General features: G+C 52.1%; 4 protein-coding genes across 4 annotated transcripts; 3 read left to right on the top strand and 1 right to left on the bottom strand.

Moving 5' to 3' along the window:
• Nucleotides 1-634: 634 nt before the first annotated feature.
• Nucleotides 635-1,835, top strand: HO133_010179 (uncharacterized protein; the record flags this gene model as incomplete). The annotated part of the gene is made up of 5 exons (XM_037301034.1): nucleotides 635-701; nucleotides 756-803; nucleotides 853-902; nucleotides 955-1,150; nucleotides 1,222-1,835. 5 exons carry the CDS (start codon nucleotides 635-637, stop codon nucleotides 1,833-1,835), a joined length of 975 nt encoding a protein of 324 aa, XP_037153851.1.
• A 320-nt stretch (nucleotides 1,836-2,155) lies between these two features.
• On the top strand, nucleotides 2,156-4,262 carry HO133_010178 (uncharacterized protein; the record flags this gene model as incomplete). Its single annotated transcript, XM_037301033.1, has 4 exons — nucleotides 2,156-2,482; nucleotides 2,538-2,811; nucleotides 2,861-3,005; nucleotides 3,059-4,262. 4 exons carry the CDS (start codon nucleotides 2,156-2,158, stop codon nucleotides 4,260-4,262), a joined length of 1,950 nt encoding a protein of 649 aa, XP_037153850.1.
• A 332-nt stretch (nucleotides 4,263-4,594) lies between these two features.
• Nucleotides 4,595-9,412, bottom strand: HO133_010177 (uncharacterized protein; the record flags this gene model as incomplete). The annotated part of the gene is made up of 5 exons (XM_037301032.1): nucleotides 4,595-5,185; nucleotides 5,238-5,968; nucleotides 6,022-9,133; nucleotides 9,183-9,323; nucleotides 9,401-9,412. 5 exons carry the CDS (start codon nucleotides 9,410-9,412, stop codon nucleotides 4,595-4,597), a joined length of 4,587 nt encoding a protein of 1,528 aa, XP_037153849.1.
• Nucleotides 9,413-10,086: 674 nt separating this feature from the next.
• Nucleotides 10,087-11,748, top strand: HO133_010176 (uncharacterized protein; the record flags this gene model as incomplete). Its single annotated transcript, XM_037301031.1, has 1 exon — nucleotides 10,087-11,748. One exon carries the CDS (start codon nucleotides 10,087-10,089, stop codon nucleotides 11,746-11,748), a length of 1,662 nt encoding a protein of 553 aa, XP_037153848.1.
• Between the last annotated feature and the right edge of the window lie 905 nt (nucleotides 11,749-12,653).

Raw genomic sequence — 12,653 nt, 5'->3', positions numbered from 1 at the left:
GCCTGCTGACCTCGCGAAATCGTCAATCGTCGGTCGTGCAAAGTCAGCCAAAAAAGTTGCCTCGGCCTGGAAAAGGCGCTAGGACCCACATTGTCAATCCGCACTCTGTTTGTTGATGTCTAAGCCTCTCAGGCAAGCATCATCGAGCATTCAATGAGTGAACAGTGGTGTTGTACGATGCCTGTGCACCTGAAGCCCCTTCGTCTCTTGCCCGGGCACTTTTCGGACCACCGGGGTACGAATGGTTTTGCGTGGTTTGGCCAAGCTACCGCCTCTGGTCGAGACGCCACTCCTCCGCTCGTCCTGACGGCGGAGTATCCTCAATTCAAGCCATGGAGCTTTGAAACCCCACTTCGGACATAGCTTCCGACCTCGTAAGTCGTAACTTGCCGCGGTTCGCCAGATTGACTTCCCATGTTGAAGTCAAGCTTTCGTGTCACTCTGTGCTCTTCATTTGTTTCTGGTTCATTGACCAACATGATCACGCGTGTCGAGCCTTGCTTTCACTACTTGCTTGCCTACAGCCATTCTCAATCGAGGTCTCTTTACTGCTGAAGTCTCTTGGTCGTCTTATCACTCGGTCCTCTGTCTTCCTGCCCTCCAATTTTCTCTGCGTCTCCTTGCACTCTTTAGAATGTCCGCAAAAAGCGTTAAAGGGCCGGGAGCGAAAAAGCCTGCTTCGGCGGCCACCAACCTGATCGGTATGGAAAAAACTTGTCGACGCAGTTCAATTGTCTACTGACCTGCCACTGCAGCTGGTGGTGCTGCTGGCATGATGGAGGCACTGGCCTGTCATCCCCTAGGTCAGTTGCGTGGATCATTGCCTTCAAACGCTAAGGTTTAGCGATCCAGATACCATTAAGGTGCGGATGCAGCTTTCGCGGAGAAAACGAGCGCCTGGAGTGAGGAAAGTCTATCTATTCAAGGGAAGCTTGTGTCCTGATAGGCCAGCAGGCAAAACCACGCGGTTTCTACACCACAGGCAAAGAGATTGTGAACCGGGAAACGCCCTTGGGTCTGTACAAAGGCCTTGGGGCCGTCGTTACAGGCATCGTGCCCAAGATGGCAATACGCTTTACATCCTACGAGTGGTACAAGCAATTGCTTGTAAGCAAGGACGGGCATGTGAGTGGGGAGGCAACCTTCTTCGGTGAGGGTCCCCGGTACTTCCCATAAAGGTCGGTGTGCGAGCTGGAGCTGACCAATCTGAATATTTTCCAGCTGGGCTTGCAGCTGGCGTAACTGAAGCAGTTGCTGTTGTGACTCCCATGGAAGTCATCAAGATTCGACTGCAAGCGCAACATCACTCAATGGCCGATCCATTGGACATTCCCAAATACCGCAATGCCGCGCACGCCGCATACACCGTCCTCAAAGAGGAAGGAATTGGGGCCATGTACCGTGGAGTATCTCTTACCGCCTTGCGCCAGGGAACAAACCAGGCTGTCAACTTTAGCGCCTACACGAAGTTCAAGTCATTTCTGCAAAACTATCAGCCGGCATATCATGACAAGGAGCTTCCAAGCTACCAAACAATGTTCATCGGCCTAGTGAGCGGTGCTATGGGTCCACTGAGCAATGCACCAATTGACACGATCAAGACAAGGTTACAGAAAACCCCTAGCCAACCGGGGGAAACGGCGATAAGTCGAGTCAAGGTCATTGCAAGCGACATGTTCAAGCAAGAAGGGTTTCATGCTTTCTACAAGGGGATTACACCTCGGATTATGAGGGTTGCGCCAGGGCAGGCTGTTACATTTACCGTGTATGAGTACCTGAAGGGCTGGTTGGAAAGTACTAATTTTGCCATTGTGGGTGGGAAGTATGAGGAATAGTAAATCTATTAGTAGTAATGAAACTGAAGGACTCAAAGAGATATCTCGACTTTGAATAGTAGTATATGCATAACTGCCCGGAAGTAATGTTAGATATGAGCTGCTTCTCCGAGTACATCTTTTTTTAAGCGAGTCTCTGTACTTGGAGGGCAGACGCGGTTAGCAAAAGCCCGCCGCTATTTATGACCATCTGCACAGTCCAAGACTACTTGCGACGACTGGATCTGGGGAGACGGAGAGAAACAGGTCTGGAATAATCTCAAAGGAGCTGCGTTGCAGCGGTGACCCACCGTGAGATAAGTGTTCCTGGAAAGGCCGGAATGGCTACCGCTGCAAATACACTGAGTGCGCTGCTCCAGCGGACCTCGATTGACGACCACGAGGAAGTCCTAAAAGCTTGCAATGCATCTTTGAAAAACTCGAAAGGTGATCTAGAGCTCCAACATGTCAAATTCGTGGCACTCGTCAAACTGGACCGCTACAACGATGCGCTGCGGGTGCTTGAAGAAGGCGGGGATCGATTAAAGCAAAGAGTACCCACTGAAAGAGCGTATGCGCTATACAAGATCGGAGATTTTGAAGAGGCAAAGATCGCTGCGAAGCGTATATCTGAGGAAAGAGGAGCGAGGCATGTCGAGGCTCAAGCTGTTTGTATTCCCTTTCCAAAAAGAGAAGGTGGGCTCGTGCTCACAAATGGTGTAGTCATATCGGTCAGAGGACTTCGCCAATGCTGCGGCACTTTACAGAAACTTGGCTGGCAGCCAGACGGCCAATGAGAGCGAAGAGAATGACCTCAGGATCAATAGTGGAGCTACGGATGCGCAGTTGGAGTGGACGAGGCGAGGTGATTTGGTGCAGAAGAAGAAGCTGGGGAGGGAGGACCTAGAAGCCTTTGAGACAGCTTATAATGCGGCTTGTGGATCAATTGCTAGAGGGGAGCTTGGTCAGGGAGAGATGCTGTTGAAGAGAGCAAGAGGTAGGTATTGCTGCCCAAATTGTGGAACAAGCTCATGATGTGCTTTCAGATCTCTGTAATGCTCTGGACGATCTCACAGATCAAGAGAAAATTGCAGAACTCCTCCCAATCAGTGTCCAACAGTTGTATGTGGTCAGCAAGCTCGGGAAAATCGAAGAAGCAGAAACGCTGGCCTCGGGTATCGCACTTGAAGAGTAAGGGAACGGCCTACAACGAGGTTTCTCAGCAGCAGCTGATGCGTATTTAGGATAACAGATCTCTCCACGAGGCAGATTGCCAAGAATAACAAGCTGGCACTGTCGTCTCCGTCCTCGAACCCCTATTTATCCCATCGCCTCTTCCACAGCACAGAAAAACCGCCAAAAACCGACAACCTTTTCCGCCTGCAAGCAGAGCGAATGCAACAAAATGGCCTGGCTCTCGACCTCCTCGCCTCGAAATCTAACGGCGTAATCAAAGCCACCGGTAACATTCTCTCTAACTCTATCCCAACGCTGTCACCACATATCAACAACATATCCGTCCTCAACGCCGCCGCCCATGCCCAAAGCCAGCTCGCAAAGTTAGGCCTCAAACAAATACTCCCACTGCTCGAGAAGCGACCAAAGGACGTCGGCCTCGTCATGACCATCGTCCAGCTCTACGTCCTGACCAACAATCACGGCTCAGCAATAACCGTCCTCGATTCTCTCCTCAAACGCCTCTCCGAATCTCAAACCCCTTCAGATCAAGACGTCCTCTACGCGCCAGGACTAGTGGCCCTCCAAGTCTCCCTCTACACCTCCCAAGGTCGGAAATCCCAAATCAAAACCACCCTCGCGAAAGCGGCGTCCTACTGGCGTCACAAATCAAAACCTCCCACGACGCTCCTGCAGGCTGCGGGTCTCTCTCTCCTCAACTCCTCAGACCCAGAACACCAGTCTATAGCTCGCGATGTATTCTCCACCCTCCACACGCAAGACCCGGGTTCCAAATCTGCAACAGCAGGCTATGTGGCGTCCCACGCCCTTACCTCCTCCGAAATGGTGTCTTCAGAAGCCGATACCTTAACCTCGGTCGCCCGTCTCACCGTGGGCATAGACGTCACGGCGCTCGAAGAAGCTGGCGTGCCCTCTTTACCATCGACCAGCACAACAGCCGCTTCTCGCAAGCGCGCCTTGGACGACAAACCCAAGCCCGCCAAAAAGCGTGTGCGCAAGTCCAGATTGCCCAAGGAGTACGATCCCTCGAAGACGCCTGATCCCGAGCGGTGGTTGCCACTCAAGGATCGATCCACCTATCGGCCGAAAGGCAGGAAGGGCAGGCAGAAGGCAGCGGAGAAGACGCAGGGAGGGATGAGTGGTGAGAAGGGTGCCGAAGCCAAAGCAGGCGGTGGGGAAGGGGTCATCAAAGCCGCCGAGAAGAAGCCTGGTGGCGGGCAGGCGAAGGGGAAGAAGAAGGGCAAGAAATAGTATGTCTTTCGCGCTACTTTTTGGGCATCTGCGTGCCCTGTCGATGATCATGAACGAGCATGATGTAGAGCTAGGAAGCTTGAACTGTGAATACAGTGAATTGGAAAAGCTTTTTTAAACTACCGGCTGCTTTGATACTTTGCAGCTCAAGACACCAGCACCACCAGCACCATTGTACAGAGCGAGGATCATTTGCTAAAACGAAATGATAAGATAACGCCGGACATAAGAAGCTCATAGACAGTCCCTCATGTATCGGTACAGGAGGACACCTGCTGTACAGTAAACGCTGGGCGTCAAGTTTTTCTACTCCGAAAAGTCTTACCACCCGTTCAAAACATCATCGACCTCGTCTTCGCTCTTTCTGCTGTCCTCGACCCAATATCAGAACGTCTAGGGCTCTTGTCCGGCGCCGGCGTTGCGACAATGGGATGTGAGAAATGCTTTGCTGGCGTGGCTGGTGCAGACCTCAGGGGTGGTGCCTGCTTGGCAGAACCAGAAGACGTTTTGGTCTGTCCTTGCTTGGCCTGCTCGATCCGTGAAGCAGCTGCGCGTTGCTTTGCCAGAACAAGATCGGTCCAGGATTTAGGCTTAGTGGTGTCTTTGCCTACAACTTCCGAGAGAACCTTCATCCAGCCATCCTTCTCAGCGGCGCTATCAGCATAGAAATCGATGGTCTCTCCATTGGCAAAGCGGACGCGAAAGCCTTCCTCAACAAACATGTACCCCTCTTCTTCTTCAGCAAATGCAGATTTTCTCCGACCTTTGCCCTTGGCGGGGACATCGTTGCGCATAAGAGCCGACTTATCATCAATCAACTTGCTGGCTTTGGCGAGATTGATGGTGGCTCTGGGTTGGCGCGTAGCTTCATGGTAAGCGGTGAATTTGGACCCATCAAGGGTGAAGAAACGTCGCCGCCAGTACTAGCATCTGTTCAGCTGTGCTCAAATCCGTTGAGGAAAGACCAAGACTTACTGGACAATCGCCACCTTGTTGGCTGAGATTACCTTCCCATTTCTTAGGGGTCGCACTTTCAGCTTCCCTCAGCTCACGAATGCAAGCGTTCATGCTCTTCGGCATATCCTCATCCTTTGCATCCTTGGGTTTAGGTACAAACAGAAGCTGCAGCTCAAGTTTGCCAACTCGGTAAGGCGCCTTACGCTGGACACCACCGTTCATGGCGCTGCGCTTGCTCTTGACGCTGCTCATGGTATGTGCATCTTCAGTTGCCCACTCGTTGAAGCATGGTACATCCACAGTATAAGGTTTGCCATATGCACTGGTTTCGTGGTCTTTGAGACAAACATACGAACGTGCGAAGCTACCATCTTTGGCCACAAGACCATGTAGAAGATCCCAAGCGGTAGGCTGAACAACTCGTTTGCTGGCTTGTTGCTTTTGTCGCTCGGCCTGCTGGGCCTCTTCTTGACGTTTCATCTCCAGCTCTTTGCGCTTGCGCGGAGAGGCAAAAACACGACTGAATGTCGAAGGTTTTGAAGGGCTGGAACTCTTTGTGGGAGACTCAACGACAGGCTGGGCTTTTGGCTCTTCGAGCTTGGTTTGCAGGGTGAGCTGGAACTCCAGGTCGTTCAGCACAACAAGTTCGAATTCTTGTCCAATTGGAGCGGTCTTGCCAAGCTCCAACCATGCCGTAGTGACACAGTGCAAGCCGTTGTCGAGAGTCAAGGCAAAAAATGAACGCTCCCCTGCAGTCGTGGTTAGCTGTGAAAAAACGTAAGGATTTCTGAAATAATCACACCTTTCGGCAGAGGAAGGTCTAGGTCTTTGACCCTTACGACCTTCACAAAGAGTCTGCCTCTTTCACCATCTTCTCCAATTTCCTCTGTATTCTGCATGGATTCGTCTTCGGTAACGCTGCCAAGACCGCTGGCTACGTTGCTATGCTGACCGGGCAATGGAGGAGCTGGCCCACTACCTGGCGCTTTCGAGGGTATGCCGCCTGATTTTCGGATACTCTTACGCCTGATCTTGCCGTTCCATGGCTCTGCCGTCCAGGTCTGCGTATGACTTGGCTTTCTGGGAGAATTACCTGCAGATCGCGTGCCTCGCGCAGCAGGGTCTTGAGTATCCTGAGTCTCGGCGGCAGAGTCGGCAGATTCATGGGAGGCGCTGCTAGCGATGATGACTTTGGTGTTTTGTCTCATCAAGTAGCCTTTCTGTGTACGAAAAGTCTTGTTAGCATAACCCTCTCTAAATTGTCTGAACTCTTGTCCAGGCATGTGTTCTGCGTGTCCAGGGGACCATGGCCGGGAAGCCATGTCAGGGGTAGGAGAATTGAACGCCACCTTTTGGGCTTCGATCAGGCGATCGAATTCGCTCTCTATACCAAATCCGAGGCCATCACTAGCTTGCACTGAGACTTCCAATGGAAGCAGGCTACTCTTTCGTTTAGATGGCTTCGACGTGTCTCGCTCTTCAAAAGTCTCTACGGATGCTATCTCGCTTGCAGGGTCACAATGAGGTTCATCAGATTCTGCAACGACAGACGGCCGACTCAAGTGTCGCTCTGGGATCTTGGGTACAGCTGGAACCTGGCTTCCATTGCTTACTTGGCGCCTGACCTCAGCCATTGCCTGCACATCAGCTGGGGTGATAGAAGGCCGAGTCTTCAGCTTGCTCCCCGGCGCTTTGATCGTTGCGACTGGCTCGGGCACACCGGGAGAGTCAGGCACGGGCGACTGTGCGATGGGGTGACGAATGACAGAGTCTGGCGTCTTGGGTTCGTCTTCTGCGTCGTTCCACTGTCCTGGAAACCTGGGTGGTTGGAGCTGTTCTTCGGGTGTCACTGGTCGATCGATAATCTGCTCTGCAAATGACTTCTCGCTTGGCACCTCTGACGTCCAAGACGGCTGAGATGACAATACGGGCTTCGCCGGCTCCTGAGTGGTTTCTGGCGACGGAGTCATGAACGACTCCATACTAAAGCCAAAGTCTGACTCCCCTAGTAAAGCTGCAAACTGAGGCAAAGACATACGATGGCTGTCTTTGCGCTCCAGATCTTGTCCTGCCTGATTCGACGTTAGAGCTCGCGGTGTAGGAGGACCTTCATCATCAGTAGCACTGTCCGATTTGCGCTCTTGATGTCCGTTTTCCCTAGAGTCAACAGAATAATGGCTTTCGTCATCATCATCTTTGTGGGTGGCACTGGATGCTCGGAAAGCTTCCAGTTTCTCGATTGCGTTCATGTAGGACTCGGCCTGCAGTTGCTGGCTGTAGAGGTCCGGAATCGAGTAAACATCCACTTCACTGTCCTCAAGATCGGGCTCCTGCTTAATGATCACCTCTTTCTCGGTTGCTTCGGTCTCGAGAGATGGAATTGGAGTATCAGGGTCCAGGTTATTGTAGACGCCTTTATCAGAGATTGGGCTCAGCCCCAGGAACGAGGTGTCATCCTCAGGCTCGTTGAAGGTGCGACTCTTGACCTTACGGAGGATCGACTCTCTTGAGATTCGTGGAGGCAGCTTATATTCTCCAAGACTTGCTACATCGTCGTTCTCAACTTCTTCTTCATGAATTTGGATTTCTCTGTCGCCTTCTCCCGGTTCTGAGCCTCTCAGAGGGGATCCGCGTCGAAGTCGCCTCTCCCGTTGCTCTTGTTGTTCCTCAACTGGCGAGCTGCGCTTGTCCGGATCATCGATCATCATCAAGCGCAGACGATCCTCGATGGACATAGAACAGCCTCCCATCCCTTGAATCTCTGCTTTCGAAATCGACGCTGGGCGAGGTGGTGCCGGAGAGACACGCTGGAAACTACTCACGCGTTCGGCAGTGGCAGAAAGACTATTATTTGAGTCTGACCGAGCACGAGGGAATAATGGCGTGCCCAATGCTGGAAGAGGTGGCAATGGCCGGCGCTCGCCGTTGGAATTAACGGAATCTGTCCTCGTCGGCGAGACTCGTGCATCGGGTATTGAAGAAGGTTGTGCTGTCGGGGCTAGGCCGCTTTGCTCTCCATCAAATGGACTCTCAACATGTGCTACGAGATCTTCATTGGCAACTGCTGGGCTCATGAAGCGCCAATCCTCGGGCAGAACCACAGGAGTCTTCTCGGTGTCTTCAAGCGACGCGTCGAAGCTATCATCTCGCTCAATGGAAGAGCCTCGGTCGAAGCTCTCGTCTTCTCCTTCATTCACAGAGTCGTAACTTCCCTCACGAGACCCTGATGCCACAGATGATGGATCGGGGGTAGTCATCTCATATTCGTTTACTTGAGGAGGCGCAGCGTCAAACGTGACACTCTTGGCATGGCGATGCAGTGACTTGCCGGGAGGTAGCTCACGCTCGGCAGACTGCTCCTCCTCCTCCTCCTCCTCAGACCAGATGCTGTTCTCCAGGTCAAAGGCCTGGTGCGGCTGTAAGTACCTGCTCTTACTAGACATGGATGATTTCGTCGGAGACGTCGGTGCTTTGCTGGGAGACATTGACTCTTCAGAGATACCGTTCGTTTTGACTGGCGATCGCAGCGTACCATTGACGGGCATCCTCTTACTTTCCCCCTGCCGGAAGTTTCCAAGTCCGCTACCACCATATGCATTGCCTTGTTGCACGCTAAGCGGCCTGCCTGTTGCCAGCGGCCTCTCAATCATGGGGCTTGATGTAGGGTCATACTCTTGCTTGTGTTCGCGAGCGAACATATTGCTATTCTTTACACGAGACGCACGTTTCAAGTTCTCGATTGATGACCTTTTGGCGGGAGATGGGGAGCCATCGCGGTCACTCAGGGGGTTCCGGTTTTCTGCGTTGGACCTAGTTGGAGATGCTGGATCACGATTCTGCCAGTACAGACGAGGCGAATTAGAGGCAATTGGCGATTGATCAAATGGGGATGAGTCCCCATTGAAAAGGCTCTTCTGAAAGACAATTAGTCGAGGCGTCGTCTTAACTAGCCATTGCTCTCACCTTAGTGTTTTGATTGTAGCTTGGAGAGTTCCGTCTTCGCTCCATAGGCCCCAGTTCAGCGAGCGGCCTTTTAGTCAGTGGAGCGCTCGTTTTGTTAGGAGAAGATGAAGGGGTGTTCTTCTGGATGCGCAGCGGCTGGATCTGGTTCCATGGTTCAGTGTTATGATTGGGCGAGCCAGCGCATTGTCCATATTTGCTCATGGATGATAAAAACATACGGATTGAGACATAACGGTAAGTTCAAGACCTCCGACCCCTATGGAATCCACCAATGCTAGAGCTGTATTCTGACTGCTGGATTGCTCGAATGGCAGCCGAGGAATGTGTTTATTTCGAGGCCCGCAGGAACAATGTCCTAGTCACAGTAGTAGTATTTGACGAGTGATTGACAGGAGATTTTATATTGGGTCTTTCTAGAGCAGTGACATTTCAATCATGAGGGACAATGCTGTGCCTGACAACGCATGAGGCTGGTACCTGACCGAGGAATATTGTTTGAGCACTACACAAATCGGAGCTTCAAGCGCGAAACCATTGAATTAGCGCATCCGCTAACGTTGGCCCGGCAACAAACGCGCAAGTGCAGGGATCGAGGGGATCATGCAATCTTGGCTCTTGCAAAAATGTTCTGGTGAGAATTGAGGTGCATTGAACTTTCCCAAGGCAAGTTTCAATGTCGCGCTCTGCGCGGACAATTTGTTTGTTCTGTCAACACAGAGCCTTTTGGGACTCATCTCCTCCAGCTTTATATCGGCCATGGCAGCCCAGAAGGTCAATGGCGCAACTGCAGCGTCGTCGTCCCCCGTCCAGGATGAGCTTGTCACCTAAAGTCTCTCGCCCACCTACTAGAACTACCCCAAGTGGCCAACCAGTGAGAAGGCGAACTAACAGCCCGTTCGCCGGCATGAACCAAGGGTCAGCAGATATACGACGTGAACCCTACGCCCGCTCAGAAGCCGAGGTGAGGAGGTCTTCTGGGGGAAGAGAACGTCCAAAGAAAGCAAGAGAACCTTTTCATGCCTTGAAGATGCAGAAGGCTCTGAGTGCTGTATCATATGGGCAAAGGGCTTCAATTAAAGCAAAGATTAGCGAGACCGAAAGCTTTGATGACTTTCCCTTATTACCAATGGTAAAGGAATCGATTGCTACCCAAGCGCTGTCCGGCATGGTCGACCTTGTTCCCACGCCCATACAGCGATTGGCGATACCTATTTTGCTGGGCAATGAGACAAGAGCGGCCCGGAGAAGATCGGCTGCATCCGGGAAGAAGGAGATGGAGCAATTCTTGCTTGCTGCAGAAACTGGATCGGGGAAGACGCTGGCCTATCTGTTGCCGGTATTGGATGCTATAAAACGCGCAGAGGTCATAGATGTAGAGCTGGAAGCTCAGAAAAAGATTCGAGAGGAGGAAGAGAGGAAGAAGGTGAATTTTCATGCCCTGGAGCCTCCTCCGTTGTCCAATGCACCTCATCCAACCACTGGCCGGCCAAGAGCCATCATTCTTGTCCCAACCTCCGAGCTCGTAACACAAGTTGGCAATCTTACGAAGCTTTTATCACACACAGTGAAGTTCCGCTCCGGGCTTATATCGTCCGCCTATAGTGGAAAGGTCATTCGCAATCGTCTTTTCGCACCTACTGGAATCGACGTCCTCATCTCCACTCCTCATTTACTAGCTAGCATTTCGGAATCAGATCCCAATATCCTCAGCCGCGTCTCCCATCTCGTTATAGACGAAGCCGACTCCCTACTCGACCGCTCCTTTGCCCCTTCCACATCAACCGTCATCGACAAATCCACCCCATCTCTGCAGCAGCTCATACTCTGCTCAGCAACAATTCCTCGAAGCCTAGACTCTTACTTACGCCAGCGCTTCCCAGATATGCGGCGACTCGTAACGCCTAATCTCCACGCTATCCCTCGGCGCGTACAGCTCGGCGTCGTAGACGTGGAAAAGGAACCCTATCGCGGCAACAAAATTCTGGCCTGCGCGGATACCATTTGGTCCATCGGCAAAGCTGCAGCTGAACACGCTCCAGGCGATACCGAGCGCGCTGACATCAAGCGTGTATTGGTATTCGTCAACGAGCGCGAAAAAACACAAGAAGTTGCCGAGTATCTGACCTCAAAAGGCATTGACGCTGTTGCTCTAAACCGGGATACGCCAGAACAACGACAATCAGAGACGCTGGGAGGTTTCACAACGATTACGCCTAAGACCGCACCGGAAACTGCCAAGGACGCCTCGGCTCCGCGGAGCGGCCCCAACTACATTGCATTCAATCGTACCGCAAGCACAGTCACCCCTCCACCGCGACGCCATCTGCCCAACACAAAAGTTCTCGTGACTACTGATCTTGGCTCACGAGGCATTGATACCTTGGCAGTACGGCACGTCATCTTGTACGATGTGCCACACTCCACCATCGACTTCATCCATCGACTCGGTAGGACCGGTCGAATGGGACGACGGGGACGTGGTATCGTTCTTGTTGGCAAGAATGACAGACGGGATGTCGTTAGAGAAGTCAAAGAGGGCATGTTTAAGGGGCAAGCATTAATTTGAGAAATGTTGGTGTAATATACATATTTACTGTAGTTCCCTTGTGGGTATCATCTTGATGGGCACCAGCCTGCCGGATATACCCTGCATTTTAGGCACATAAACATCGAAAGACCAAAACTTGTGCAATTTCTGCAGCGTTCTGCGCTATCCGTACTCTACTAGACAAACAGCCAGCCATATATACATAACCCGCCACTTTGACGGTCAAAGACGTCGCTACACGCTCCCACAACCTCAACAGTCTCTAAGATCACAGTACGGAGTCTCTCTTAGCATGCAGCCCGCGTTCCTTGAGGACAGTACTGCGCCAGGGTTCTGCGCCGACCCCAACCCTGCATGCCTGGATCCTTTTCCCAGCACCAGCCTTCCTTCCAAACCCTTTCCCCTTCCCGCCGCCCGTGCCCATCCCTTCTCCATCTTCTGCCAACCAGCTCGATACCCAGCTCCGATCGATGACCAAGCCCCAAATACTCCATTTTGGGGGGGCTTTCTTGGCTTTTGGTGTGTCATATTTGAGGTCTCAGTCAGTGCCTGACTCGAGACGTTCAAGAGAACACCGTAGCTCGGATGATGATTGCCTCTTCCTGCTTGTAGAACGAGTAAATGTGGGCGGAATTTGGGAACTAGGCCAGTACTCTAGACCTAAGAGCGTCGACCAGCAATGCAGGCGCAGGCCCAGAGATTGAGACAACAACCACTTTTTTTGGCTTTACTCTTGTGGTATGTGCTGCGAGATGTCGACGATATCTCCACCGAATTTACACGAAAAGTGCCCGAGTACCAGCGATGTGCTAGCGGGTTGGAACCGTTTTCCTGGTGTCAAGCAGGCTTGATGATTCAGAATTGGTCAGGTATCACGGGTTGTAATAGTCAACTATGCGGGGCCCATGAGAATCTATTCCACC

The sequence above is a fragment of the Letharia lupina genome (genome assembly GCF_014066315.1).
Source record: "Letharia lupina isolate WasteWater1 chromosome Unknown contig_8, whole genome shotgun sequence".
NCBI lineage: Eukaryota > Fungi > Ascomycota > Lecanoromycetes > Lecanorales > Parmeliaceae > Letharia > Letharia lupina.
The sequence above is the reverse complement of the archived record's forward strand: the minus strand, read 5'-3'. Positions and strand labels throughout refer to the sequence as shown.